The sequence below is a fragment of the Calcarisporiella thermophila genome, assembly GCF_041956535.1.
Source record: "Calcarisporiella thermophila strain CBS 279.70 unplaced genomic scaffold VTP21scaffold_32, whole genome shotgun sequence".
Classification (NCBI taxonomy): domain Eukaryota; kingdom Fungi; phylum Calcarisporiellomycota; class Calcarisporiellomycetes; order Calcarisporiellales; family Calcarisporiellaceae; genus Calcarisporiella; species Calcarisporiella thermophila.
The window spans coordinates 111724-138178 of NW_027192222.1; the positions used below are offsets into that span (position 1 = coordinate 111724).

At 46.1% G+C, this 26455-nt stretch overlaps 10 protein-coding genes across 10 annotated transcripts; 8 read left to right on the top strand and 2 right to left on the bottom strand.

Moving 5' to 3' along the window:
- Positions 1 to 141: 141 nt before the first annotated feature.
- Positions 142 to 2733, top strand: VTP21DRAFT_7715 (uncharacterized protein; the record flags this gene model as incomplete). The annotated part of the gene is made up of 4 exons (XM_069398487.1): positions 142 to 415; positions 530 to 797; positions 963 to 1248; positions 1330 to 2733. 4 exons carry the CDS (start codon positions 142 to 144, stop codon positions 2731 to 2733), a joined length of 2232 nt encoding a protein of 743 aa, XP_069246284.1.
- A 1572-nt stretch (positions 2734 to 4305) lies between these two features.
- Positions 4306 to 7180, top strand: VTP21DRAFT_7716 (uncharacterized protein; the record flags this gene model as incomplete). Its single annotated transcript, XM_069398488.1, has 3 exons — positions 4306 to 4452; positions 4559 to 6767; positions 6834 to 7180. The coding sequence occupies 3 exons, from the start codon at positions 4306 to 4308 to the stop codon at positions 7178 to 7180; spliced, it is 2703 nt and encodes a 900-aa protein (XP_069246285.1).
- Positions 7181 to 10776: 3596 nt separating this feature from the next.
- On the top strand, positions 10777 to 13184 carry VTP21DRAFT_7717 (uncharacterized protein; the record flags this gene model as incomplete). The annotated part of the gene is made up of 5 exons (XM_069398489.1): positions 10777 to 11210; positions 11282 to 11414; positions 11483 to 11578; positions 11654 to 12323; positions 12397 to 13184. The coding sequence occupies 5 exons, from the start codon at positions 10777 to 10779 to the stop codon at positions 13182 to 13184; spliced, it is 2121 nt and encodes a 706-aa protein (XP_069246286.1).
- A 420-nt stretch (positions 13185 to 13604) lies between these two features.
- VTP21DRAFT_7718 (uncharacterized protein) lies at positions 13605 to 14632 on the top strand (the record flags this gene model as incomplete). The annotated part of the gene is made up of 3 exons (XM_069398490.1): positions 13605 to 13742; positions 13812 to 14201; positions 14270 to 14632. The coding sequence occupies 3 exons, from the start codon at positions 13605 to 13607 to the stop codon at positions 14630 to 14632; spliced, it is 891 nt and encodes a 296-aa protein (XP_069246287.1).
- A 269-nt stretch (positions 14633 to 14901) lies between these two features.
- On the bottom strand, positions 14902 to 17468 carry VTP21DRAFT_7719 (uncharacterized protein; the record flags this gene model as incomplete). The annotated part of the gene is made up of 6 exons (XM_069398491.1): positions 14902 to 16659; positions 16732 to 16874; positions 16945 to 17022; positions 17083 to 17215; positions 17279 to 17371; positions 17445 to 17468. 6 exons carry the CDS (start codon positions 17466 to 17468, stop codon positions 14902 to 14904), a joined length of 2229 nt encoding a protein of 742 aa, XP_069246288.1.
- Positions 17469 to 17635: 167 nt separating this feature from the next.
- Positions 17636 to 18273, top strand: VTP21DRAFT_7720 (uncharacterized protein; the record flags this gene model as incomplete). Its single annotated transcript, XM_069398493.1, has 4 exons — positions 17636 to 17750; positions 17813 to 17886; positions 17958 to 18145; positions 18219 to 18273. 4 exons carry the CDS (start codon positions 17636 to 17638, stop codon positions 18271 to 18273), a joined length of 432 nt encoding a protein of 143 aa, XP_069246289.1.
- A 749-nt stretch (positions 18274 to 19022) lies between these two features.
- VTP21DRAFT_7721 (uncharacterized protein) lies at positions 19023 to 20960 on the top strand (the record flags this gene model as incomplete). The annotated part of the gene is made up of 4 exons (XM_069398494.1): positions 19023 to 19210; positions 19343 to 19682; positions 19761 to 20490; positions 20572 to 20960. The coding sequence occupies 4 exons, from the start codon at positions 19023 to 19025 to the stop codon at positions 20958 to 20960; spliced, it is 1647 nt and encodes a 548-aa protein (XP_069246290.1).
- A 435-nt stretch (positions 20961 to 21395) lies between these two features.
- On the bottom strand, positions 21396 to 23192 carry VTP21DRAFT_7722 (uncharacterized protein; the record flags this gene model as incomplete). Its single annotated transcript, XM_069398495.1, has 4 exons — positions 21396 to 21958; positions 22023 to 22629; positions 22706 to 22821; positions 22886 to 23192. 4 exons carry the CDS (start codon positions 23190 to 23192, stop codon positions 21396 to 21398), a joined length of 1593 nt encoding a protein of 530 aa, XP_069246291.1.
- A 550-nt stretch (positions 23193 to 23742) lies between these two features.
- VTP21DRAFT_7723 (uncharacterized protein) lies at positions 23743 to 24087 on the top strand (the record flags this gene model as incomplete). Its single annotated transcript, XM_069398496.1, has 1 exon — positions 23743 to 24087. The coding sequence occupies one exon, from the start codon at positions 23743 to 23745 to the stop codon at positions 24085 to 24087; it is 345 nt and encodes a 114-aa protein (XP_069246292.1).
- Positions 24088 to 24126: 39 nt separating this feature from the next.
- On the top strand, positions 24127 to 26043 carry VTP21DRAFT_7724 (uncharacterized protein; the record flags this gene model as incomplete). The annotated part of the gene is made up of 1 exon (XM_069398497.1): positions 24127 to 26043. The coding sequence occupies one exon, from the start codon at positions 24127 to 24129 to the stop codon at positions 26041 to 26043; it is 1917 nt and encodes a 638-aa protein (XP_069246293.1).
- Positions 26044 to 26455: the final 412 nt, after the last annotated feature.

Here is a 26455-nt window from a genome sequence, read left to right on the forward strand (position 1 = left end):
TACGTCAAATAGAAGAGAATACTGAGATATAGTTGATTCTCTAGATCATAATGCGAATGGATTTCGTGTTTCGGTTTTCACTGGTCAATGACTATATATACACTATATATATATTGGGTTCTTAACTGAATTGCGCTTAGAATGCGGTATCCAATGTTTTTTTGCCTCAAATATGCCAAAAGCACATCTGCGGTGGACTATCCCGAAGTCTTCAAAAAACTGGATGAAGTGGTCCGGGAAGAAGGCAAGAAAATTAAAATCATCGCATTGTGTGGGGAAGGTGGAGCCGGGAAATCACATGCGGCCGTAGAGTTTTGCTACCGTGTAAAAGAGGATTATAAATTTATATTTTGGATGGATGCGTCTACGGAAACAGTCTTGCAGAATAGTTTCAAAAAAGCAGCAAAGTCACTAGGTCTTTTACCCTCTTCCACAGATTCCACGACTACCGTGCTCCGAATGAAATTATGATTGCAGAAAAATGCAGGATGGTTGCTTATTTTCGACAATGCTGATGATTTTTCCCTAGGTAAAGGGGTCAAAAACTATCTTCAGGACAACTATTTTCCGAAAGAAGGGCATGGTATCATACTGATAACCACCCGGCAAGGCAAGCTAGGAGTGAACGTAATATCCATTGATTTAGATGATTTGGAAAATCAAATGGATGATACTGCTGCACTAGAATTGCTACTCAGGAAGGAAGCGAGTGCTGCCGACTATCCTGCAGCAATAAGTCTCGTAAGAGATCTGGAACATCTACCGCTTGCACTCGACATAACCGGGCGATATATACTGTAATATGGAATATCCCTTGAAGTATTCCTAAATCTCCGTAAGAAAGGTGTGGAAGACCTGTGCAGACTCAGTCACCTATTCCCCAACGAGCTTCGGGAGCTAATTAAAACTTCATCTGGGAAAACGTTCTTATTCCTATGGAGGGACATGCTAAATCGTTTTAGATACGAATGTAATTTCAGCGATGCGATGGCTGTGAATTTCATTCAAACCATCGCATTACTCCATCCCGAAACCCTACCACTAGACTTTTTATATGATCAGATTAAGACAATTTTTGGGAACACTAGTGGTGATTGCTTTTATGTTGACAACTATACACTTAAGAAATACTTAGACACGACTATCGAAAAATTCCAAAGCCTCTCGTTTATTACATTATCAAAGTCGGGTAGTACCACCAGTGATTGTTCGAAAGAGGCATTGCGCATTCAACGACTAGTCCAACAGGTAGTTATATTAAGTATGGGCCCATAGGAGAAACTCCAGCGGTGTGAAAAGCTCATCAACGCTTTGAATAAACAAATTCAGATAGATCATGGCCCAGATAAGGTTGATCCAAGAGATTTTGAAATTTACATTCCTCACGTTCAGAATTTGGCCCTACAATTCGAGAGATGCATGCAAGATGAGAAGCTCAAAGAAGCCAATGGATATGGCGGTTCGTTCGAGCTTGGATTATTGCTTTCGCCCACCGTGAAAGCCCTTACTAGAAAAAGGCAATTCAAGGAAGCTGAGGAACTCGCTAAGTTTGCTCTATTGAATTCAAAAATGGTATATGGTGTAGGGCATATAGCTACAGCAAAGGCAGAGAGCGATCTCTTTTATCTATTTTCAATGAAGAGGGATTTTGTTGCGGCATGTCCCCATGGAGAAGTAGCACTTGTGACTCGTAAGGTGTTTCTGAGCCACAATGACAGACGAACTCGCTCTTCTCTTCACTATCTTGCGTTTGTCTACACCCAAATTGGCAAGCTCGAAAAAGAGGTGGAAATTTACAAAGAGTTTGCTAGAGCATGCGAATACACTGCCATGGAAGCGTTGAGCTTCACCTACGATCATTTTCTATCCCATAAAGAGGTGGACAGTTGGTTGCACAGATGGAGGGGTCAACAAAAGAAAGGAATCATTTTCGAGTATGGCAGGATGGATCGAACCCCTCTACATCAAGCCATCCAAGATAATGACTTCGATATAATAAATAGCCTCACCGACTATTTTAAAGAATTTGCAAACGCACCTGATAAAGATGGTTTAACACCAATCCATTATGCATCGATTGGAGGGAAGATTGAGATAGTTAACCTTGTTTTAAAATTAGGAGGGAGCGCAGAAGCCGTTGATAAATTTATGGGGACGCCTATGCATTCAGCTGCGATGAAGGGTCATGATGAGATGGTGGAGTTCTGGGCGAGAAACAAAGCCAATGTGAATGCTAGGAACAAGGACGGATATACCCCTTTGCATTGTGCTACAAAAAGTGAACATATCCAGGATGCAAAGAAGCTAATAGAGAACAATGCCGATGTGAATGCCAAGAACGATAGTGGATGGACCCCGTTGCACTTTTCAACCGAATCTTGTTCTGAAGAGTTGATGAGGCTGTTTTTAGAGAATGGTGCAGAAGTGGATGCGAAACACTTTGAAGACAAGACGGCGCTGCACTATGCAGCGTCAAAACCAAATGCTCCAATAGTGAAGCTGTTAGTGGAGAATGGTGCTGATGTGAATATACAAGACTACAAGGGACGGACGCCGTTGCATTTTGCCACATCGAAAGGAAACAGCGAGGTGGTTCAGTTGCTCTTGGAAAATGGAGCAAATCTATATGTTGAGGATGATGTTGGATATCGACCGATAGAAATCGCTAAGGTGCGTGGAATTTACAAGATAAATCAAAAGTACGTCTATGAATCGACTGATGCCTTTCATTAAACCAAATTCTCCCGGCTACGTGGAAAACTAAGTCCTCCTACACCCTTTGTTAATAACTCAAGACCCTTTGGTAAAGTTATTTTTGGAAATGACACCTGAATGTTCACAAAAAAAACCCAATTAATTAAATGCGTTCGTAACGATTTTTACGATGTCCAATTCAGGGTAACTTTTCAATAAATACTCCAATATCCGCGATGATATTGACAAGCCAGCTAAGAACAAATTATCATCTTTATTTTATATGGGTGATATGTATAGAATATGCCGTGTCGATTTGATTAGTGTCATTCAATTTGAAATTAACTAACACTATTTGATTATAGCAAATAAATGAGCAAGCTTTTGCTCATTCTAAAGGCTGCATATGCCAAGATTGGCCGTTTTCCATCTTGATCCATGACCTAGTTGATGTCAATGCTAACCTTTAATCCATCATTTTTCATTAATAAAACAAGCAGTTGAGGGCAGGTATTCTTGGAATAGAGAGAAAGATGTTCGTGTCAAGCCACAAGGCGGGAATTGTAAATTTTTCGAATTCCGTCCATGCTTGGTAGTTTTCATATGAAAAAGATCGCCTCTAAGGTTTTCTATTTAATCTCAGAACCCGATGGTCTCCTAATAGTTTACAAGAGAGAGGTAATGTTCCGGAGCATTTGTAATCCGTAAGACGAACTTAAAATCTTGGGATTGAGAAGATCGGGAAACTATACTGCCAGTGTCATAAGCAATTCGAACAGATTCTCCGAATCATTTAAGACTGGGTGAAGCGTGGCTTCAAGTCAACTGAAGGTAATTTTACTAGATCAGCGGTCATATAGCTGCGAGGTTGTTAGGAGGACAAAACTTTATTTCCAATTCATCAACCTAGCATACTTTAGCTATTAGAAGAATCCAGCATTCTAAGGAAAGTCCCCTATTTTCATCCCTCTCTCCATACGGCAGTATAATATCTTTTACATCCTCCATCACTACCTCGGCGCGGCGATTCATTAAATCGAAAGCACGCCTTACATTTGCTATGTTCTATCCACAATGTGGTCACTTTTATATTGCTTAGTTTGCAGTATCTGAGTCGGCTTACCCACATTGGAGCAGAATGAAGCTGTAATTCAACATTATAAAGTATCAATGATTGAACAAGCTTCTTCTAGACTAAACTCTACATTTATAACCGCGTATTTAGTCTCTTCATCTCCATTCCAATATCATATTGATGACTTTTCTTTCTTTTTATAATTTTCCTTAAGCCAGAGAGACATTACACCGTTCTGGAAATATGATGAATTATAGAATTGGCTTATAATTTCTGGTATTTTGGTTCCAGCATTGAATTCTTCGTCATAGACCAGGACTAATTCATATTACGCCTGATGACTCTAAATTTATGCTTTTAGTCGGATTACTCGCACATGCCTTGTTTTTCCAACTTTCACACCACCTTCTTGCTATGTTATGCAAGATGGCTCTCCTATGGCCGTGTAGTACCTCCATTTTGTCAACTAACTTATCGTGTATATGTAGCTTACATGGTCAACTATGTAAACACTCTGTTGAACCTCCCATTTCCTTATGAACTTCAACACTTTGTCACAAATTAATATTACGAGGCATCCCATTTCTGAAAAATGTCCATACGTGGATATTGGAACTGAGCGGTATAAACTATGGAAGGATATAGTTGACTCTGTAGTACGTCCAGTAGAGCAGAATAAGAAGGTATGGTCGACCCTTTAGTTCGTAATAGGATCAAGGGTTTCCGCCTCCATATTTCATAGTAATATTTTTTTTTTCATACCTCCCTGACTCAATGCATTGCGCTTAGGATGTGGTAGCCAATGTTTTTTGCGTCGAATATATCCGACACGAATCATTAGTGGATTACCCAGAAGCCCTCAAAAAGTTGGATGAAGTCGTCTGGGTAGAAGCCAAGAAAATTAAAATCGTTGCACTGTGCGGTGAAGAAGGAGCTGGGAAATTGCAGGTGGCCCTAGAATTCTGCCACCGTGTAAAAGACGATTTTAAATATATATTTTGGATGGAAGCATCCACGGAAACGGTCTTGCTGAATAGTTTCAGAAACGCCGCAAAGTCGATTGGACTTTTGCACCCTTCCTCGGATCTCAAGACTGTAGTGCTTCGGGTGAGACTATGGATGCAGAAAAATGCAGGATGGTTGCTTATATTCAACGATACTGACGACTTTACCCTTGGTAAAAGCTCCAATACTTACCTGCAAGACAACTACTTCCCCAAAGAAGGGCAAGGAGTCATACTGTTAACCACACGACAGGGCAATCTAGGAGAGAACATCATATCCATTGGGTTAGATGATTTGGGAAATCAGATGAATGATGCTGCTGCACTAGAATTACTACTCAGGAAGAAAGTGGGCGTCTCCGACAATCCTGAAGCACTATGCCTCGTAAGAGAGCTAGAGCATCTTCCCCTGGCACTCGACATTGTCGGGGGATATATGAAGGAATATGAAATTCCTCTTGAAGAATTCCTTACACTTCGTAGGGAAGGTGTGGAAGGCCTGTGCAAATTTAACCATTTGTTCTCCAACGAGCTCCACGAGATAACCAAAACCTCATTTGGGAAATTGATCTTATTTATATGGAGGGACATGCTGAATCGCCTTCGAAACGAATGTAGCTTCAGCAGTCTGATTACAGTGAAAACCATTCAATTTATCGCATTACTCTATCCGGAAAGAATACTATTGAGCTTATTCAAAAGCCAGGCCAGAACTCTTTTTGGAGAAGCTTGTAAACAATACTCAAGGATAGACAAATTTACAATTGATAGTTACTTAGAAGTTGCTATCGACAAACTCCAAAGACTCTCCTTTATTCGACCATTAATATTGGATTATATCCCGGAATTTTATTCGGGAAGAGCACTATGCATTCAACGACTAGTTCAAAAAGCGGTTCTTTTTAGTATGAGCTTAGAGGAGAAACTTCAACGATGTGAAAAGCTAGTCACTGCTTTGAAAGAAGAAGCTCGTATATGTGCTGATTCAGCTGAGGGAAATAATCGCGAGCTTATTGAATTGTATATTCCACATATTCAGCATTTGGCACAGCAATTCGATAAATGTATGCAAGTAGAGAAGCACAGAGAAGGCAAGAGACAAAGCTGCTCGGTCGAGATATCTTCATTGCTTTCGCCCGCAGTGATCTCCCTTTCGAGAAGAAGACAATTCGAGGAAGCTGAGGAACTCGCTAAACTTGCTCTATTGAGTTCAAGCATCGCCAACGGTGCTGAGCATCGGGTTACGGCGAAGGCTGAGAACGATCTCTTATTGATGTTTTCAATGAAAAGGGATTTCGATACTGCAAGATCCCATGGAGAAGAAGCATTTAAGATTCGTAAATCACTTCTTGGCCTTAATGACAAACAAACTCTTTTTTCCATTCACTATCTGGCACTAATTTACACCCAGCTTGGCGAGATCAATGAAGCAGCGAGAATTTACAGGGAGGCTGCTAAAGCACTCGATTTCACAGCTATAGAAGCGCTGGGTTTTACTTTCGATCATCTTCTATCTCATAAAGAGGTGGACGGTTGGTTGCAACGATGGCGGAGAGAAAAGTCGAAAAACGGGGCTAAGATCAAATATGACAAGTTGAACCTATCACCTCTTCACCAAGCCATTCAGGATAACGACTTCCATATTATAAAGAGTTTCGCAGACTATTTTAAACCCTTCGCAAATGCATGCGATAATGATGGCCTTACGCCAATTCATTACGCATCAATTGCGGGGCAGGTTAGGATTGCTAGATTCATTATAGATTTAGGTGGGAATGCAGAAGTATTTGACAAATTTATGGGGACACCTCTGCATTTGGCAGCGATGCAAGGCCATGATGAGATTGTGGAGTTTTGGGTGAGGAACAAAGCCGATGTGAATGCTAGGAACAAGGACGGATATACTCCATTGCATTGCGCTGCAAAATGTGGCCATATCCAGGCTGCAAAGAGGCTGGTGGGGAATAATGCAGATGTGAATGCAAGAAATGATGGTGGATGGACCCCGTAACACTTTGCTGCAACGTCTGAGTCTGATGAATTGGTGAAATTACTTGTAGAAAATGGTGCAGAAGTGGATGCAAAGCACTTTGAAGACAAAACACCGCTACACTATGCAGCGTCATTAAAAAATATTCAATCGGCGAAAGTGTTAGTGGAAAATGGTGCTGATATAAATACGCAAGACGAAAGCGGATGGACGCCATTGCATTATGCTGCAGCGAATGGAATTGCCGAAATGGTTTATCTGCTTTTGAGGAAAGGAGCAAATTTGAATATTGAGGATGATGTAGGGTATAGGCCGCAGGAAATCGCGGAGACGCGAGGAAAATGGATGGTAGGAATAATGTGCAAATATTACTTAAACTATGGTGAACTCGTTGAACCACCTTACCCCAGCAGCTGAGAAGATTAAGCTGTCCTACTTACCTCTTTTATAATCGAGCGCCCTTTACAAAATTTTTCCGGAATGAAAACGAGATATTCGCATGTGTCCAAGTAATGTAAAACGTTCGAAACGATTTTTACGATTTCTAATTCATAGTAGCTTTTCTACAAGTACTATTAAATGCGCGATGTTATCGACGAGCCATCTAAAAACAATAGTAAACCTTACTTTCTGTGTAGGAATATATATAGAAATTGCCTTATTGATTCGATGGCGATATAATATTATTTGAAATTCACTACAATTTTTCAAGGCAAATACATGGTCTAGATTTTGTTCACCTCAAAGGTTGCATTTACCTAGAGTAGCATTCCGACGTGTTTTTCCATGAACGATTTGATGTCAATACTAGCATCATCATAAAATCCACCTAATTATATTTAATATAGTAATATAAACTAATATATATTTTTATTTTTCTTGGAATAGAATGAAATATGTTTGTGTCAAGGCAGTAATTGTAAATCTTTTGAATTCCATTTAGGCTTGGCTATTTTTTTATGAAAGAGATCTTGCTCTAAGGTTTCTTATTTAATCTCGGAACTCGATGGTCTCTTGAGAGTTTACAAGAGGAAGCCATTCATTTGGAGCATTTTTAATATGAAAGAACTTAAAATCTCGGCATCGGAATGACCGGAAACAATACTACCAGTGTTATAAGCAATTTGGAAATGGGTTCTCCAAGCCAACTGAATTTGGTTGCAAATGCTGTTTGTGACGTCATTCTCAAGCAATTTTCATTTTCACCTACATCACGAAATTCTCTACTACATCAATACTGTACGGGGGATCAGAGGGCTTCTCGACTGGATTATTTTGATAATTTTTCGCTATAACCACTATAATCCTAATAAAGCCAGATCTCATTCTGATAAAAATAATTCACTCAATTTCGACACGCAATAAAGCTATACTGTCAGCTTAGATATATGTACTTGCGCCTTATCTGCTCTAAATCAATACATTTCAATGAAAAAGGACAAGGAAGCGATATTGCATAATACGTAGTAGGATATAGCAGGAGGTCGCAAATAGACGCCAGCTGCAAACGGAAATTGACTTCATATCCATATTTGGCATCCCAAAGAATTTGCCGTAGAAATCACAGATTCAAAGTAACGCTAAATTATTTTCTGGAGTTTGCCCAGGTCTCAAAAAAATTATTCAGGTGATTTTTGATCGGTAGGTTTCGACAGCCAACACCACGAAGATCCGTTCGGGAAATATCCGATTAGAGCAGAGCGCTATACGCCTTGTAAACCTCAGAGGCGATGATGGTAAAGCATCGTATTTTGAAGCCTGACAAAGATATTGGTATGGAATTCAAAGCACTAGGCCAAAGAGACTTAGCAGCAATATGGTTCTTGTGGTTTTCTTTCTTCCTCAGAAGCCAAGTTACCCGTCAACTTGAAAAAGGATATCGAAACGAACAGGGGTGAATAAAATTGGAAAGGGAAAAATTCGATTCACGGGAAAAAAAATGTACATACAAATTAGGCCTATAAGACTGCTCGTTCTAGCGCCAGTTTCTATACTGGCGTCGGGCGAGGCTACGGAATAAGTCGCCTGGATAACTTGCAATGCTGTGCCAAGTCTATACCCTGACAGTATATAAACAGTGAAACCACTTTTTCGGGCAAAGGAGCAACACTTGAAATTTGGCTCGAAAAGGTTCTTTCATCCGGTGAATCCAGGTCTGAGCTTGGCCTATTTTTTGTGCGACGCGAAAATGACGCGTAAGCAACTAAACATAAGTGAGCAGTTATCTAAATGCAGTGCATCATCGCGGAAAAAAACTAGTGAGGACGTGAGGAGGAAGGATTGTATAGAGGTCGGGTTTTCGCTTAAAGGACGAGTTCGTCCTCTTCATTGTGGTTGAGAGTTGTGCTATCAACTTAATTGCCTTATTTTTCATATCGAACCCTCCTGTGAAGGCACACCTTCAGCGAAATCAGATTACCGATCCACTTCCGACAGAGAAAAATGCGCCGTCTTTTTAAAGTCCCCTGGTAGAATATTTACACTCGAGCTGAATCTCGGATCTGCTCGCACAGATTCTCTTGCGCCCTGCTCAGACACGGTCCGATAACCTATCCTATGTCTCTACTCTACATGTCTAGTCGATGAATACGCAGTTTGTTAGATAAACTTATCAATATTTAAATGAGCTCGTCCCGTATTTTTTTCTTTAGAAATTACAATCTTTTTGCCAATATCGCAATTTTTGTGTCGGAACTCTCCATCACACTAAGGTAAAGAGTGTTAAGATAATTTCTGGATAGAGCTACTGAGTGCCCTAACCTACATATCCGCACACATGCGCTGTATCTAGTCCAGAATTTAATTGCAGTCAGCTTTTCGATTTACACCGGTGATCATGAAAATTTCACGCTATATTTTGGCTCTGGGATGTACTCTATCCCTTGCTAGTGGTATCATGGCACAGTGGACCTCTACCTGCAGAACAATCACAACCAACACATATATTAGTACCTGCCCTACTCCATCCACTCTAATTGCGACCATTTGCACGCGCACGTCCACCATTATACAAACCTGGACAAATGGTGCACAAGTGATCTACACTCCGGGAGGATGCACGCCAACCCTTAAGTGATATATTTAGACATGTCTGTATTGCTTGCGATGTACTGTATCCCTTGAAATAATGGGAAGCTTTAGCCCCTCTGCTTTTATAAAGTCCAGTTTTTTTATTTCTGTGTAAACAATTAATATCGAGGTTTGATCCTCTCTCGATATAGCCATCATCTGCTATGACTATTCTTTCCAAACCTTGGGTTATCTACAAAAGCTTCTCCGTGGACTAATGTTTAAATGCACTTAAAAATCAAAATTGAACACTACGGCAGTTAATGTAGTTTTTGAAACTTTACTATGTACCTCAAAACGAACGAATGGTAGATGTTAAGGGTATTTTCTAGCTTGCAATTAACTTCGGCTTATATTGCCCCTTGGAAATTGGCTTACTTTTTAGCAAACTTACATTGTTAAAATTCCCATGCTGTCCATTGAGGGTCATCGAAATTTGGTTGTTCAGTTGTTGCTAGACTCCAAGTATACAGCGAAATCAAAAGGGAGTGAATAACGGGGGACGGAGGGTCGCTTGTTCCAGGAGCTTGGCTATCTAGTCACGCGACCACTGGTGCGGTTACTTCGCTGAATCTTATAATGAGATTTATATCGAACCTCTATGTCCGCATTCAATTCCGTCTTATTAACGAATATGGTCGTTTTCCCCAGTTGAACTTGTGATTCGTAACTTTTAATTGAAGCCTATGTGACTGTGAATCGCTTCCACTTAGGCATGAATGGGAATTAAATTGCCAAGACTCCTATTTTGCGTTTCTTTTTCTTATATCCCTTCAACCACTGGTGAGTCTACATTTTGGATATTCGTCATGATTGAGGAACGCGCAAACAAAAGGCACAGGACTCAATCCGGCCAGAATGTATCGGAGGTAGGTTCAGAAATAACCACATTGAAGGATGGGAGGGGAAAGCCTCATCTCCCGAATTTAGAAAATTCTTGCAGCATGCAAGAAGATCTTCTAGCTACCCTTACTTCAGGCAAAACAACTGCCGAGCAGGCCGAGGTTATCGAAGATGGTGGGGTGAATCCTTTCAACGGTCGTGCTTTCTCATGTTCTTATCGCCAATTCCTGGAGGAACGGCGAAGACTGCCTGTCCACTTGCTACGCAACCAATTCTTAGCTTTGGTGCATGCTAGTCCATTTGTTGTCTTGGTAGGAGAAACTGGGAGCGGAAAAACGACTCAGATTCCCCAATTTTTGCTCTGGGATCAACTTCCGCACTTCAAGGGCAAAATGATAGCCTGTACACAACCGCGACGAATGGCAGCAATGTCAGTCGCACAACGCGTCGCCGATGAGTTGGATTTAGAGCTGGGACAAGAGGTTGGATATACCATTCGTTTTGAAGATTGCACAAGTCATAAGACCATGTTGAAGTAAGCTATCCTGCTTTGGCGATCTCATTTTATTCCAAATAACTAATGGATATACTATTTTTGTTCTCCAGATACATGACTGACGGCATGTTATTGCGTGAGGCCATGTTGGATCCGCTATTGCAGCGATATTCCGCCATCATTATCGATGAAGCCCATGAGAGAACGTTGAATACGGATTTTCTCATGGGGTTTTTGAAGGAGGTATGTACAGCGTCTATTTCCTATGTAGGCGATACTGAGATGGCTCTAATGCTTCCTATGCTTCACAGGTTGCAGCAAGGCGCCCCGACCTTAGGATTGTCATCATGTCTGCCACTCTAGACGCCAAGAAGTTCCAAAACTACTTTAATGATGCACCCCTATTAGTAAGTGTATATTCACTTCACGCTAAGTTGTTAATCAAGACTAAAGCGATTAATTGTGAATTTATATGCATATAGTCCATTCCTGGGCGCGCTTATCCTGTTGAAATTTTCTACACCACTCGGCCCGAAAGCGACTATTGTGAGGCTGCAATCCGCACTGTGATCGGGATTCATCTCCACGAGCCACCTGGTGATGTTCTTGTGTTTTTGACCGGTGAAGAAGAAATTGAAAATGCTTGCCGCCAAATTCGCTTCCAGGCTGAAAAATTGATTCGGCAAGCTGGCTGTGGACCACTGAAGGTCGTTCCTTGCTATTCCACGCTTTCTCCCGCTGCTCAGAGGCGCATTTTCGAGGAGGCACCTGGGCCAAGGGTTCCGAATGGACCACCCGGTCGGAAGGTGGTTGTGTCGACAAACATTGCCGAGACGTCCCTCACGATCGATGGAATTGTCTATGTTGTGGATCCAGGGGTTTCCAAGCAAAAGTTGTATTGTCCGCGCACTCGTGTGGAATCACTCCTCGTCTCACCCATTAGCCAGGCGTCAGCGCAGCAGCGAGCTGGTCGTGCGGGACGCACAGGCCCAGGAAGGTGCTTCCGGCTGTATACTGAGAGGGCATTTCACGAGGAATTACAATCACAGACCATTCCCGAGATTATGCGAAGCGAACTGAGTAGTATGGTGCTAATATTAAAGAAATTAAACATCGACAATATAGCACGATTCGATTTTGTGGATCCTCCAGGTAAATATCCTATATTTTCTTGGTGGTTGCTTGGAGATTAGGCTTTAACCTCTGTTTATTTTAAACCTTACAGCTCCCGAAACTTTGATACGTGCTCTGGACCTCCTCAACTACCTTGAGGCTCTCGATGACGACGAAAAATTAACGCCCGAGGGGTCGATCATGTCGGAGTTTCCGCTTGACCCTCAGCTGGCCAAAGTGCTCATGGTAAGTCCGCGTTACAAATGCTCCAGCGAGATTCTTTCTATAGCTTCGCTTCTTAGTGTGCCGCCAATATGGCTGCTGCCGAAGGATGCGCGCAAGCAAGCGGAGGAGGCACACGCGCGCTTTGCACATCCCGACGGTGATCATCTCACGCTCCTAAACGCATTCCACGCTTTCAAGGCAGCTGGTGAAGACCCAAAATGGTGCAATGAAAATTTTTTGAGCCACCGCTCCCTCAAGACAGCCGATAACGTGCGACAACAGCTGAAACGCATTATGGAGCGATTCGGGCTGGGCATTGTGTCAATTTCCCCCGAAGACAGAAGCTATTCTGTCAACATCCGTAAGGCGCTGGTCGCTGGCTACTTTATGCATGTTGCGCACGTCGACCGGAATGGCCGCTACTTGACGATAAAGGACAACCAGCGCGTGGAGCTACACCCAAGCTGCCGGCTCGAGCACACGCCCGAATGGGTCATGTACCATGAATATGTCTTGACGAAGGCGCACTTCATCCGCACGGTGTCGCCCATCAGCGGAGAATGGCTGCTAGAGGTTGCGCCCTCCTTCTACGATCTGCGGAATTTCCCAAATTGTGCAGCGAAGCAGGCCCTTGAGCGCCTGCAGAGGAGAGAGCAGGAGCGCACAAGAGTTTAACGGTTGTTGAACATGGAGTGGCCTAATTGAGTAGCTTCTTTGCTGTGTTGTTTACACAGGTCTATTTCATTTGGTCGGGGATCCTAGCACACAATTTGTTTTTATTGTTCGATTGAATACCGGCGCACATAGGAATTACAGGCATGCAGCCCACGAACCGCGAAAGCCATGCACGTGTGCACTGGTGTCTAGCGTGTTTTTGGTCGGTTTTGGGCCGCCGTGGGTGGATGCATCTTTATTTTTCGTGGCACCCGTTGATTTCAGGATTATTTAGGAAAACCTTGTTACTGTAAATTACAAGACCCGAAAACTAGGGGAAACAACAAAATAACCCATTTCAAGCCACAAAAGTTAATATCGGACCGTATTCTTTGGTATTAAAATATTGAGTTTATTCGTTGGGAAGTCGATAAGAACACAATGGATGATGCATTATTGGCCAAACTCAATAATGCCCATTTGGACGACAATGACGATATCCGCGACGAATCAGGTTCCGATGTCTCGGATAATGAGCTAGATGAGGACTCGACCCAGCCCGTGGGCAGTGTCGATGAAGTTAGTTGAATATCCCATATCTCCATTTGTTGCGATGACTGATTGATTATTCTCGCTCGGTTAATCCAGCCGTTCCCCTTAGACTCTGGGCGCCACAACACCGGCCCGAAAGGCGTGCTTGCCGATCATGCCCAGCATCAGCGCCAGGCTCGGGCCGCCCGGAAGCAGGCCCTCAACGAGCACAATGCTCGAGCTCTAACTCATGCCCTCACCACCACCACTTACCTCGAGGACGAGGCAGCCGCCAGGCAGGAAAATGGGGATGACCGAGAGCTTATTATCGAAGGGCTGGATGAGGAGCAGGCAGCCCTCGAGCGGTATCGCAGGAGCCGAATGGAGGAGATGCGAAAGAAGGTGCGGCGATTTGGAAGTTTGCGCCAAATCCGATCGGATCAGTATGTGGAGTCTGTGGATGCAGAGGATGCCGAGGTCTCGGTGGTGGTGCATATATTCGATAATGTGGGTACTTCATGACGGTGGATGAAGTCTTGATTATTAACCGCTTCTTGTTTCTCTCGAAACTACAGATGATACCCTCGTGTCGCCTTCTGAATACCTGTCTGGCCCATCTGGCCCGACGATACTCCGCCGCTAAGTTCCTCTCGATTCTTGCCGACGAAGTTGACTTTGACCCTGTGGGGTTGCCCGCCGTGCTCGGGTATCGCGCAGGGAAGTTGGAAGTGAATTTGACCCCGATCACGGACGAGATCGGCGAGGATGGTTTCGATTTGGAGCAAGTGGAAGATGTTCTCCTGAGATTTGGGGCCATCCGAGAGAGCGATATTGGGGAGCAGAGCCTATACTCTATGCCAAGCACAGGGTCGGGCAGCTATGGCCGAGGTGGTGGGGACATTGACAAGGAGGAGGACGATGATGATGACGATGTGTAATTGTACTATCCCTAGCGGTGTTTAATTTTAATAGTAATCCACACTTGCATTTTATTTTTAATCATACAACCAAATAATTTGACCACCTATTCAAGATGTTGAGGGATTCAGCCCAGGTGAAATAGTGTGACGAGTATAGAAAAGAGTAAAAGGGAAGAGAGCTGTTTTGAAAAGGAAAAATCATCGGAATTGAAATACAAATAAAAAGAAAAAAGGGTGTGAGAAAAGAAAAAGGGTCCAGACGGGGGAAGTGTGGCCGTACGACTCTATCATCGATGGATGCTCTTTCCTTTGATGACCGCAATGATTTCTTCCTGGCTCAGCGTCTCAAACTCGATCAGGGCCTTGGCAAGCCGGTGCAGCTCATCCTTATGCGACTTGAGGATATTCAGCGCACGCCCCTCCGCATTCTCCACCAGGGCGCGGATCTCGCTCTCGATCACCTCCTTGGTATGGGCACTCAGCTGCCCCATCTCCTCCTCCGGATAATTCACGGGACCGACCCGATCGCTCATCCCGAACTGCGTCACCATCCGCTTGGCCACCTCAGTCGCCTTCATAATGTCGTTATGCGCCCCACTGGTGACCGCGTCCTTTCCAAAGATGAGCTCCTCCGCCACACGGCCGCCCATGCACACGTCGATCATCGCAATGTATTCACGGCGTGTGTACGAGTCCTTGTCCATCTCGGGCAGCTGCACCGTCATACCCAGGCTAGACCCGCGGGGCATAATAGTGGCCTTGTGAAGGGGCATCGCCCCGGGCGTGTAGTAGGCAAGCAGCGCGTGTCCACTCTCGTGGTATGCCGTCAGCCGCTTGCTCTCTTCCGTGATCACGGCGCTCCGCCTTTCCGCTCCCATCAAGATCTTGTCTTTTGCGTACTCGAGATGGCGCATGCTGACATCGCGCGAGGCCTCGCGTGACGCCTGAATCGCAGCCTGGTTGACCAGATTGGCCAGGTCGGCGCCGGAAAATCCAGGCGTCCCCCGGGCAATCACGGACACGTCCACATCCCGTGCAAGCTGGACCCCACGCATGTGGTGCTCCAGAATCTGCATGCGGCCCCGCACATCGGGTAGCGGCACGGCAACGTGGCGATCAAAACGACCGGGACGTACGAGCGCCTTGTCCAATAGCTCCGGGAAGTTGGTTGCGGCGATGAAAACTACGCCTTCGGTTTGGGAGAAGCCGTCAAGATCCACAAGAAGCTGGTTGAGGGTCTGCTTCATATAGCTCTGGTCCTTGGGGTTGCGCTTGGATCCGATGGCGTCCAACTCGTCGATAAACACGATGCTAGGCGCTTTGCGCCGCGCGGCCGCAAAGAGCTCGCGCACTCGACGCGCCCCGACACCCACGTACATCTCATCGAATTCAGACCCTGACATGAAAAAGAAGGGTACGCCAGCCTCGCCTGCAACCGCTCTCGCCAAGAGGGTCTTCCCGGTACCCGGCGGCCCCGTCAGAAGCACCCCCTTTGGCAGCTTGCCACCTAATTCCGTGAACTTGCTTGGGTCCTTCAGAAACTCGACCAGCTCCTCCAGTTCTTGTTTCGCCTCATCCACCCCGTGCACGTCAGAAAACTTCACGGCCTGTTGCGATGAGGGCTCGTATTCTGTCTGCGTCCCGCTGGCCTTCAACAAACCCGAGTTCTCGAGCGCAATCGAAAGGAAGGTAAGGATACAGAAGGCATATGTAAAGGTGATGCCTATCCATCGGAGAGCCCGCCAGAACATATATCCTTTTGCTTCAGCGACCACAACGTAGATAGGGTTCTCTTTGCCTCCCGTGCCGGTGCGAGCGCTCTCTGCTACTAGGCGGCCGATTCCATTGGCAACCGAGTCAACCGAGGCGGCATTCTGCATATTCTGTAGTCGTAAACTGCCCATAACCTTATCATAGATTTTGTTTGTCTGGTTTGTCTGAGCGAGGGCAGAGATATAGCATTTTAGGCATTCCTCATCCTGAGCATAGACGCCCTTTTCAATGCGGTGGATCACGGCTGAGGGGTTGTTGGATTTTAAGAGTTCCTGCCAAAGTGAAGGACAGGTGCATTAGCTCTACCGGTCCGAATAGGTAGTATCATTATTTCGAAGGTTTACCCTGTAGAACTCGGCCTGTTTTCGTGCATCTTTCGGGCTAGCATTAGCCTCTACCTCAAGCTTACTCAATCTCCGAACGTCAACGAAACGAAATGGATTATTGTAGGAGACAAAGCGTTTCGAATCGGGACGGAGAGGAAATACTAAAATCAAGGGAAATAAAAAACTAAGTAATTGCGAACGGGAATTATTAGCTTGAATACACGTTATTACCTTTGCGGCAAAATTTTCTTAGTGGAGTTATGGATGTTCTAGTAAATGGGTATGTTGTGGTTATTCCCCGTAAAGATCCTAGGTCAAAGCGAAACACGTAAGTGGGACAGAAAGCTTCTAAACTCAAAAGAGTCGTACCATCTAGCAACAATTCTCGCGAGCTAAATGCTACGTGTGGTTCCTGCCTTAGGATCTTGGTGGCATCGCAAAGGGCCATTTTAGCAATGGACCGGATCTCGTGCTTTCGGAGGCAGCTTGGGATATCCATGGACTAGGTGAGGCAGAGTTAGAAATCCATGATCTCTCCCAGAGAGCAGAAAGACAAGCATCTTACTGATAATGTTTTCCTCACTACGCCCGCAGCCTTGGGTGGAGGTCTTGCAAACGAGTGCAAGAATTGGGCAGTGTCTGCTACCACTGATTGCAGCTAGAAATGGGGAATGGGTTAATGATAGGCGTAGGGAGAGATGGCCAAAAAACCAGTTGATCAGCTAAAATACCTGTTGAGGAAGCTGGGCGAACATGATCTTAAGTTATTAAGGGGCCAAGGCAGAGTAGGACTTGGAGGGGAGAGAGGACTTGGAATATTGGTGAGGTTGAAAACACTGATAACACGTGATCTATAACCTAACCTAACTTTAAATGAAAGCAAGAAAATAATTTGGTGGAAGCGAGATCGTTATACGTTAAAATGTCAGACGAAGATCCCTACTACTGTCTCAAGTTCCCACAGGAGATATCGCAATCGCCAGACACCACCAACGTCATACATTACACTTCAACCTATCCGTTTGCATTACCAACAGGCAATCTTTCAATTTTCTAGTCGAATTTTGCTCGATCTAATAATTGCCGTTTTATTGAACAGGAACCGAGATCGCGATTCAGAATGGACCCAATCTCGGCAAATACACATTACGAAGGGTAGCCGTAGTTGATCAGGTGATAGCTCCTTCAGTCTTGGTTGCAGTATTCTAAGTTAAAACCTATTTTTTCATAACATTGCATAACAGGCTCAACCCCTTTCTTCCTCAACCTCAACTACCACCTCTTCAAGCTATGACCCCCTCGTGTCCTCGCCTTCTTTCCGCAGTTCCTCGCACTTTTTCTCTACCCATGGTGGATCTTTCATCAATCCCCAAGCTTTGAAGCCGCCGTCACGATCCCCTGCCTCGAGGTATGATAAGCCAGTGACAATACGGTGAGTCTATATTTTTGTATTGAAGGAGAAAGAGTACTATAATCATGGGTGTATTTACGCGTGTTGTATTAAGGGAGGATCCTTCGCTTATTTCCATGTTTGATCGAGAAAAGCGTAGTGTATTCTGAGCTCGAGGATGGTTTTGGAGCATATTACTTGGTAATAATAAAATCAGTAATTTAAGTTGAAAAGTTTTGCGCGCAAAGTCTCATAGGTTGGCGTGTATGGAGACCCACTATCTATGCACATCAGTATTATTGAAGAGGCACATGAATAGGTCATATTTTAGCAAAGCCCTCGATTTTATTTTGTGAATTCAAAAATATCAATGCCATTTTATCTCTGATGTCTGATAAAATTAAACGGAAGTTTAATGATACTACAACGGTTTGTCACTAAGCATGGAGAAGCTTGGTGCGAGGCTAAATGGTTGATTGAGTCAATATTGTGAGCTTGCTTTGGGTACCTGTCAATTTTATTCCTGACCAAACTTCGCCCTCTTTGACCTCGAGTCCCATCCACAATATGGCTTAGCCTCTATGTCATATGGCACTCGGAATGCGGTGCAGCAGAGTTAACCCAACAATTTTAGTGTATTATAGAACCTAGGAAAAACTATATATACTAGGCCTGCCGAAACAAGAATAACCCACTTTTTCTTTCGCTCCTAGAGGGATTTTTATTTGTAGAGCGGACTATCTACCCCCAGAATGCTTCTATCCGTGTTTCAGAATTCATCGATATTTGTTAGGAACCTTGCATCATAGCCTATTTGAAGTGGAACCAGTGGCAACTTGCTTTAATTGCCAGTCACAGTATAATAAAAATTTTAAGAGTGGGGTAGAATAGACCCATTCTCGTCGACATCTTGAGCACCATGCAAAAACGACATGTAGTCACCGTGTTCCTCATTCGTGACGAAGAAGATTCCACCCCATCTCCTGAATTTTCCCCTCTTCGTCGTCACTCGAGTTTTAGTATCCACGGGCGCCGATCGAGCCTTCCCGCAAAGCAAGGTTCGCGTGTTTTACTCATTAAACGTGGTGAGCAGGCGCGAACATATCGGTAAGCAGCTTGTATCTGTTTTGTTTTATTTTTAAGCCCTGCTCTGTTCCATAAATAATTCGTAAACCGACAAAATACGACACGGACTCTCATTTTATTTCTTTCTTTGTTGAATCTTATGTAATTATGTAGAGATCATTGGGCCGGCATTTCAGGATTACTTGATCCAGCCGATCCCACTCCTCTTCACCGAGCATATGCCGAACTACAGAAAGCAACCTCTCTAGCATCAAGGGAGGTGGCCCTAATTCGTACCGCGCTCCCACTCATCTATTCCGCTCCTTCACTCCAGACTGAATGGCATGTACATCCTTTTTTATTTAAACTTCACGTAAGGAGCGAGCATGTAAAGATTGAATTGGAGAATGAGGGAGTTAAATGGGTGAGAGTGGATGAGGTGAATGAGATTGCTGGAGGAAAAGAGACTGAAGGGATGCAAATGGTGCCATACTTAAGAGAGGCATTTCATAGGGTAATCATTACTCGTTTTCGAAGCCATTTCACTTTTATAAGAATACGGCTCAACCCTTGACCGTATAAATATTCTTAGGTCTACTTACCGGAACCAGTGCACCAAGCTCTCCTCGAAATGCACCTCGATCGCTCCTCAGGGGCTCAACAGCTTGCTCATCAAGCGATCTGCGTCCTCCGAGAGTTGGCCAGATCACACCGCCTCCAGAAATGCGTTGCCGATACGAGGGAATTATGGCTAGCCTATGTGAATATAGGGTGGCATCTCTCTCAGATCCGTCCAACGATGCGAGCTGGAATCGTGAACGAAGTGGCCCGAGTTTTACTGAGTTGCAAGCCAGCGGAAGGATGGACGCTTGAAAAGGTTGAAAATCAAGTAGAACAAGCAGTAACTGAAATAGAGAATGAGCGACCCCTCTTAGAAGAACGCATCCGGCTTGGGGTGGTCGAGGCGCTGGGCATTGGCGCGGGAGAGCGGGAGAGTGTCACTCCCGAAGATGAAAATGAGCCTGATTCGGATGAAGAGAGTGAGGAGGATGGTCGGCCCTCGCGGGAAAATCAAAGTCGTATCCACGTTCTCACCATGTCATATAGCTCCTCCATCGCCTTGGCTCTAGAACACGTGATAGACATTTTGCCGCCCAACCTGCAGCTTATGATCAGTGTTGCGGAGGCACGCCCATTGTGCGAGGGAGGCGCACTTGTGAAGCGGCTGGCAGCCCGTATTAGGGGAAAGAGAAATGTGAAGATTGCCCTGATCACCGATGCGGCGGTGGGTTATTTTATGCAAGGCGTAACCCATATTTTATGTAAGTGAGTTTTTTCGGGATTACCGAAGGCATGGGTGAGTCTAATCCTCATCTCCTACTTCCCCTACGCGGATATACTAGTCGGGGCAGACCGAATATTTCCCGACGGCTCTGTCCGGAACAAGATCGGATCTTTTATGCTCGCCCTTTTCGCACGGTACTTCCACCGCAAGATTTTTTGCATCTCTACCTCCGATAAGATTGGCGAAGACGATGAGGCTGAGGAGGAGAATGATGTCGAGGAGGTGACCAAAGTGTTTGGCCAGGACCCATTCTGGCAACAAAGGGACGGCGGCCTGGACGGAGAGCAGGTGAGGGTGCGCAACGTGTACTTTGAGAAGGTTCCGGCCGAGCTTGTGAGCGGGTATGTGATGGACTGCTCTGAGAAACCTGGGGTGGTTGGGCGCGACGAGGTAGAAAAGGCATGGCAAGAGAAGAGACATGCAGGGCGAGTCTTCGAAGAGTTGTGAGGGTGGGAGTTCGGTGCAAATAAGAAGCAGTTTATTGGTACAGAATAAAAACAGCTAGATTCCACAAAGTTTAAATACTATAAAGTGATATATAGAATGTGTCTCGGGCAGAAGATAACAAAACACAGATATATGAACAACGATTGATGGATATATTATTAGAAAACCAACCGTGGGGGTGGGGTCCTTCACCGGGAAAATAAGAGGAGGTGAAGCTGAATATGGATAAGCGGGCTGCATTGAAGCGGAGGGCAGCCGGTATGACTAGTACAATAAATAATTACAATCGGGTGCAATGTGTATGGCGATGATAAGGGTGGAGGGGGTATAGCTTCCTATATAAATCAAAACAAGAAAGGCCACGCGTCAAGGAGGTTGGCTCGGGAATGACAGGGTGGAGAGCGAGGAAGAAGGCTGCATCATCGAGAATAGGCATTAGCATGCTTCTCCTTCTTCTTTGATTAGGATTTGGCTATAGACCAATTCGTTTTCCTCATAGAAACGGTGAACCCCTTCCTCTTCCTCTTCCTCTTCCTCTCCCTCTTCCGCTTCTTCTTCCTCGAAGACGGACCCCAGTCCGGGCGTCATCTTCCAAAGTTGAAGCAGATCGTGGAGACGGAGGGTGGACTGCTCATCCTCTTCCTCCTCCTCTGCAACCTCTACTCCCGCCGGAACTTGCTCTTCCGCCTCCCTTATTTCCTGGCTGCTCGCCAATGCTTGGGTTTCCGGGCTGTTTTCATCAAGAGCCATGGCGCTGTCTCTATTAATCAATTTGCGAATCGGGTCGAGGCTCAGCTGCGAGCCCACTGCAAAATCCCACAACTGAGATGGACATTTGATGAAAAATGCGGGGGGCGGCGTTGATGCTGGTTGATGCATTGGAAATCTATGGTTCAACGGAGATTGGATGTGGTGGAGCCCAAGCTGCTTGACTAGACGGCTGGGGGCATTCGCTTTGCGGAGGAAAGGGTGGAGGAGGAGTCTGGACGCCGTGGAGCCTATCCAAAGACCATCCACAATGTAGTGAGTCGGTAGCGATGCGTCTATGACAGTTGTACTTACGTCGCCTTGGGTCCGTCCGCAAGCAGAGGGAGGTAAAGGCTTCAAACTCGGAAGAGTAATACCACGTGCACCTGGACATGTCAAGGCGCGGAGGGTCTTTTGTTGTTATTTGTCGAATCAATTGTCGGTCATTCAGCCTTCTGGAGTAGACTTTATCCCCGTAGGCAAACTCCAGGGCCACCATTCCTAGGCTCCAAATATCCGCGCGACCATCGAACGGCTTCCCTTGCAGTAACTCCGGGCTCGAATAGCGGATGGTTCCAGCATATCTTTGCGGCTGCGCGGCCTCTTCCAGCGTGCAGCTCAACCCGAAATCTCCTAGTTTCAAGCATCCGTTCTCGTCGAGAAGCATGTTGCCTGGTTTGATATCGCGGTGCACCATTCCTTGAGCATGCAGATAAGCAAGGCCTTCAAGCGCCTGTTTCATCAATGTCGCCAGCGGTGCCTCGGTCAATCCCCAGTAAAACATGGGAAGGAGACGGAGATTGCTGCAGGAACCGTATTTCATATACGGGGTGACGATATACAGATAGTCGGTGTTGACAAACGAGGTAAGCAAGGGTAGGAGATTGGGGTGGGAGCATGACCGCATTATCTTGACTTCTTTCTGAAAGAGCAACGCGAAATTGCACCGGGGTGAGTACTTTCAGATCCACGGTGCAGGAGGAAGCTTATTTACTTACGCTGACGGCATCCAACCAGTGGATCTTGTCATGGCAGTTCTCTAAATTGATGCGCTTAATGGCAACGGGCTCCCCACGATAGAGCGCCAAGTACACCTTGGACGACGCTCCCTGGCCTATTGTGACCACATATTTAGCGCGATGCTCCCATATATGACTGAACGAAATAAGGGCCCTTACCGAGACCTTGAATTATCTTGTAATCGGCCTTATCGGTCGAGTATTCCTCCGCCACTTCCTTGTCCTTTTTCTTCCTTTTGCGCGCTAAATTGGTCAAAAGGGCGATGAATTTCCGTTGGCGGAGGAGGGAGGAGGCAGAGGAGGAGGAGGAGGAGGAATTAGACGAGGAGGTGGAGGAAGAGATGGTGCGATGCTTTGCAAGAGAGGATGGCTGGAATTGGCGTTGGAGAAAGCCGATCGGGTTGGTGGCCTGAGGTGGAAGACTACTGTCGGAGGAGAGGAAATGCGGGCCAAGTTCCGGAATCATTGCGGAGGTCTCGCTGGAGAAAGGAAATTGAAGCGTGGAGGCGGCAGAATCACAAGGATAAATACCAGTTGATAATTGTTAAGTTAGAATGCTGGGTTTCCAGCGGGAGATAAGTTACGAATAAATAGAGGGTGGAGCGGAACAGAGGGGGGCAGTGTAGGGCGCCAAAGAGGAGGCGAATGCGGGGAGAGAAAATGCGGGAAGAGAGAGAATGCGGTTTGAGAAAGGGGGTTCGTGAGTCAAAAATTTCTTAGAGATAGTGCGGGGAAATCCCCATTCATTACGGGCAGGTGACAGCTTTTCCTCGTAAAAAAAAGGAAAAAATCGCTGGTTCGCGCGGGCGAGGTCGAGCAGCAACGTGGGCTTTCAGCTCGCTGGAAATCCAGCAGAAAAACAGAAATTCGGCAGCCGTGTGTCGAAGTTTAACCGGGTGGAGATAGGAATGGTCGCGGGAGATTAGGATTCAAGGTTTGTCATATCTCTCCCCCTCAGCCGCAGCCTTCACACCCCTCCTAGGCCTTTCTTGGCTCAGGCTGTGCCACGCCTGACCATGCCGGGAATGCCGCAGTGGGCTCGCCGGCTGCCCATCTCCGTTGATCGCACTTTCCCCTTGGAGGCGGCGAAACGTGGGACAAGCAATAAAATCCTGGGTTTCGATGGGACAAGTGAGACCACTCGAAGATGTCTGAGGGACCGTGCACCCGAATTTCTACCAGACTTTTCCTGGAACCAAAGAGGGGCGGCCGTAAAGAAAACCTCGGATTACCTAACCGCTCTCCCCTCTTGCCTCTTATCTCCCTTCCCCCGCGCTTCTCCCTCAACCAGCATTTTCCCGCACCATTCCTTTCCCATTCCCTCATCACATCTCTACCATTCGCTCATTTTCGTTCGTTAGCGCGTCTTCTTGCCCGTTAATGCAATTATAGCCATTCCAATGGACAAGCGTGCCGGAAACGATCGTAAGCGGAGGCGCAAGAACAAGGCCTCAATTGAAACCGATACTTTTATCGTAGAAAAGGAGAAGTCCACCGGCAAGCGTGGGGGTAAGAAAGACAAAAAGAAGAATAAGAAGAATCCTGCCGTTCTTTCGGATGCGGTGACTGGTGCACCGACGCCGAAAGTGGAAGCGCTATCGCAACAGGGGGAGGCTGAGAACGGTAGCGCGTTTGAGGTGGAGAAGGAGCCCGCTCCCCAGAAAGATAACGGAGAGTCAGAGGAACAAGATAAAGGCGACAATGGTGACAACAAGGAGGGTGAGGAAGAGAACGAGAAATCAAAGGAGGAGGACGGCGAAGGCAGTTCTGGGTCCGACGAAGAAGACAAGAATAATGAAGAGGGGGGTGCTTTTGAAGTTGAAAAGGAGGATTCAGAGGACGAGAAGCAGGGCAGAGAAGAGGAAACGAAGGACAGCGTTCCGCAAACGGAGGTGGCCGAGCCGACCAACACCCCAATCTTCTCTCTGCTTCCTACGCCAAGCACAACCATCATGCCCACCCTGACCCCTCTTTTCCCCTCTCCTTCCTCGGATACGCCCGCCATGCCCACGAACTCTGAGCTAGCCTGCACCCAAGACCCTAACAATGCCACGTTGCTCGGCTGTATGGCAGATTACATGTACTGTGACGAGGGCTCGCGCATCTGTCTCCCTAAACTCACGGCGGGCGCTAGCTGCACCATGGACAAGCAGTGCTCCACCGAGAACTGCGCGGGCGGCTTTTGCTCGGACAAGCAGTTGGGCGGAAAGTTTCTCCGAGTGAGCAATGATTACAACGGGAGCATGAATGGAGACGGCCCAGCCGCTGGATTAGATGTTGGAAAACTAAGCGGCGCCATCATCGGAGCCGTCCTTGGCGTGGCGCTGCTGGTACTCGGGGTGCGACAAGTTCGTAAGTTCCGCAGTGGTAGCCAGCGCGCTCCTGAAAATGCGCTGCACAATGCCCCCAAGGGGGGAGGCGCTACCCGAAGTCTTCCTTCTCGGGACAATCCGCCCTCATTCTATCCCGGCTTTCCTGGCCAGCAATCGAACAAACTATCGTACGCATATAATACGCGCGCTCTTGACTCATCCCTTACCCCCCAGAACGGGGGACACGAGGTCGCGCCTTTTGCTTCCCCCCTGAAGGAATTCGAGTCGGTCGATCTCGGCAAGAACAGCCAATACGGCGAGCTGCGCGTGGTGAACAACCTGGGCGTAGACATTGACTGGAGCACCTCGGACGAGAGTGGTGTCGGCGGGCGCTCGACAATTCGAACCAGCGCTCGGATGTCGAAATACAACTTTTTGACGCAAGCTATCTCGCAGATGCGGGGTAGTCAGTCGTCGGTGGGTAGCAATGGCCCTGGTGGCTATCGCGACTCGGACTTGCAGGAGGGAAGAGACTACTCCGCAAACAGCTCATTTTACGTCGCAGAGGAGTCCTCGAGGTTACATGAAGGTCGGCACGACCACCCCTCGTCTCGAGTCACCTCCGCCTACGGCGACCAGAGCCGGCGCTCAGTCAGAACCGATTCCTCCTCCCTCCTCTCGCACTACTTCGGAAAGGGCACCTTCGCACTCACCCCACAGCCCCCGCAGCAAGTTCACCCCAACCAGCCCAATCCTGACGCGATCCCACGCTTCACCTTTGCCTCGATGGCGACCGGCATTCAGTCGCATTCCGAACTCCCGGCGGGCGAGATGAGCTATGCCGACTTCGGCACTCAGGCGCCGCCTCCCGCATACCATCCCGACCAGGAAGATCTGGGCGAAGAGTTCCGCCGCGGGAAATACGAGACCTCCCTGGAGGATATGGTGACAGCGCTTGAGCGCCATCCACAGGACAACCATAAGTACCAATACGGCTATTTCTAACCGTCACGGGCAACCTCTCCTATTTCATGCATATTCCAATGTTAATATCCTAGTCAATTCTCTCATTTGATTGGATGCCATATCTTGATCACCCACCAAGTATAATCATTTCAAGCTGTCTAATGTCATCTTTCTCTTTATTTCCTTTTATGCTTGCTATTTGGTATTTCACATGTGTAAGGCTTGTTCATTGTTTTCCAATGTAGTTGTTTCCAAAGTCATAGAAAATCGTTCTTTTTTTTTTAATAAAAAGAATCTAAGGAGGTCTTTATATTTAGGCAATGTTAAATTGGAAAATAAAATAAAATAAAAAAACAAGACGATAAAAATAGCAGTAGGAAGAGGTGCGATAAAAAATACATTTAAGAAGAAGGTAGAAAGAGCATGTATGCATTGACAAAAAGAACCAAGG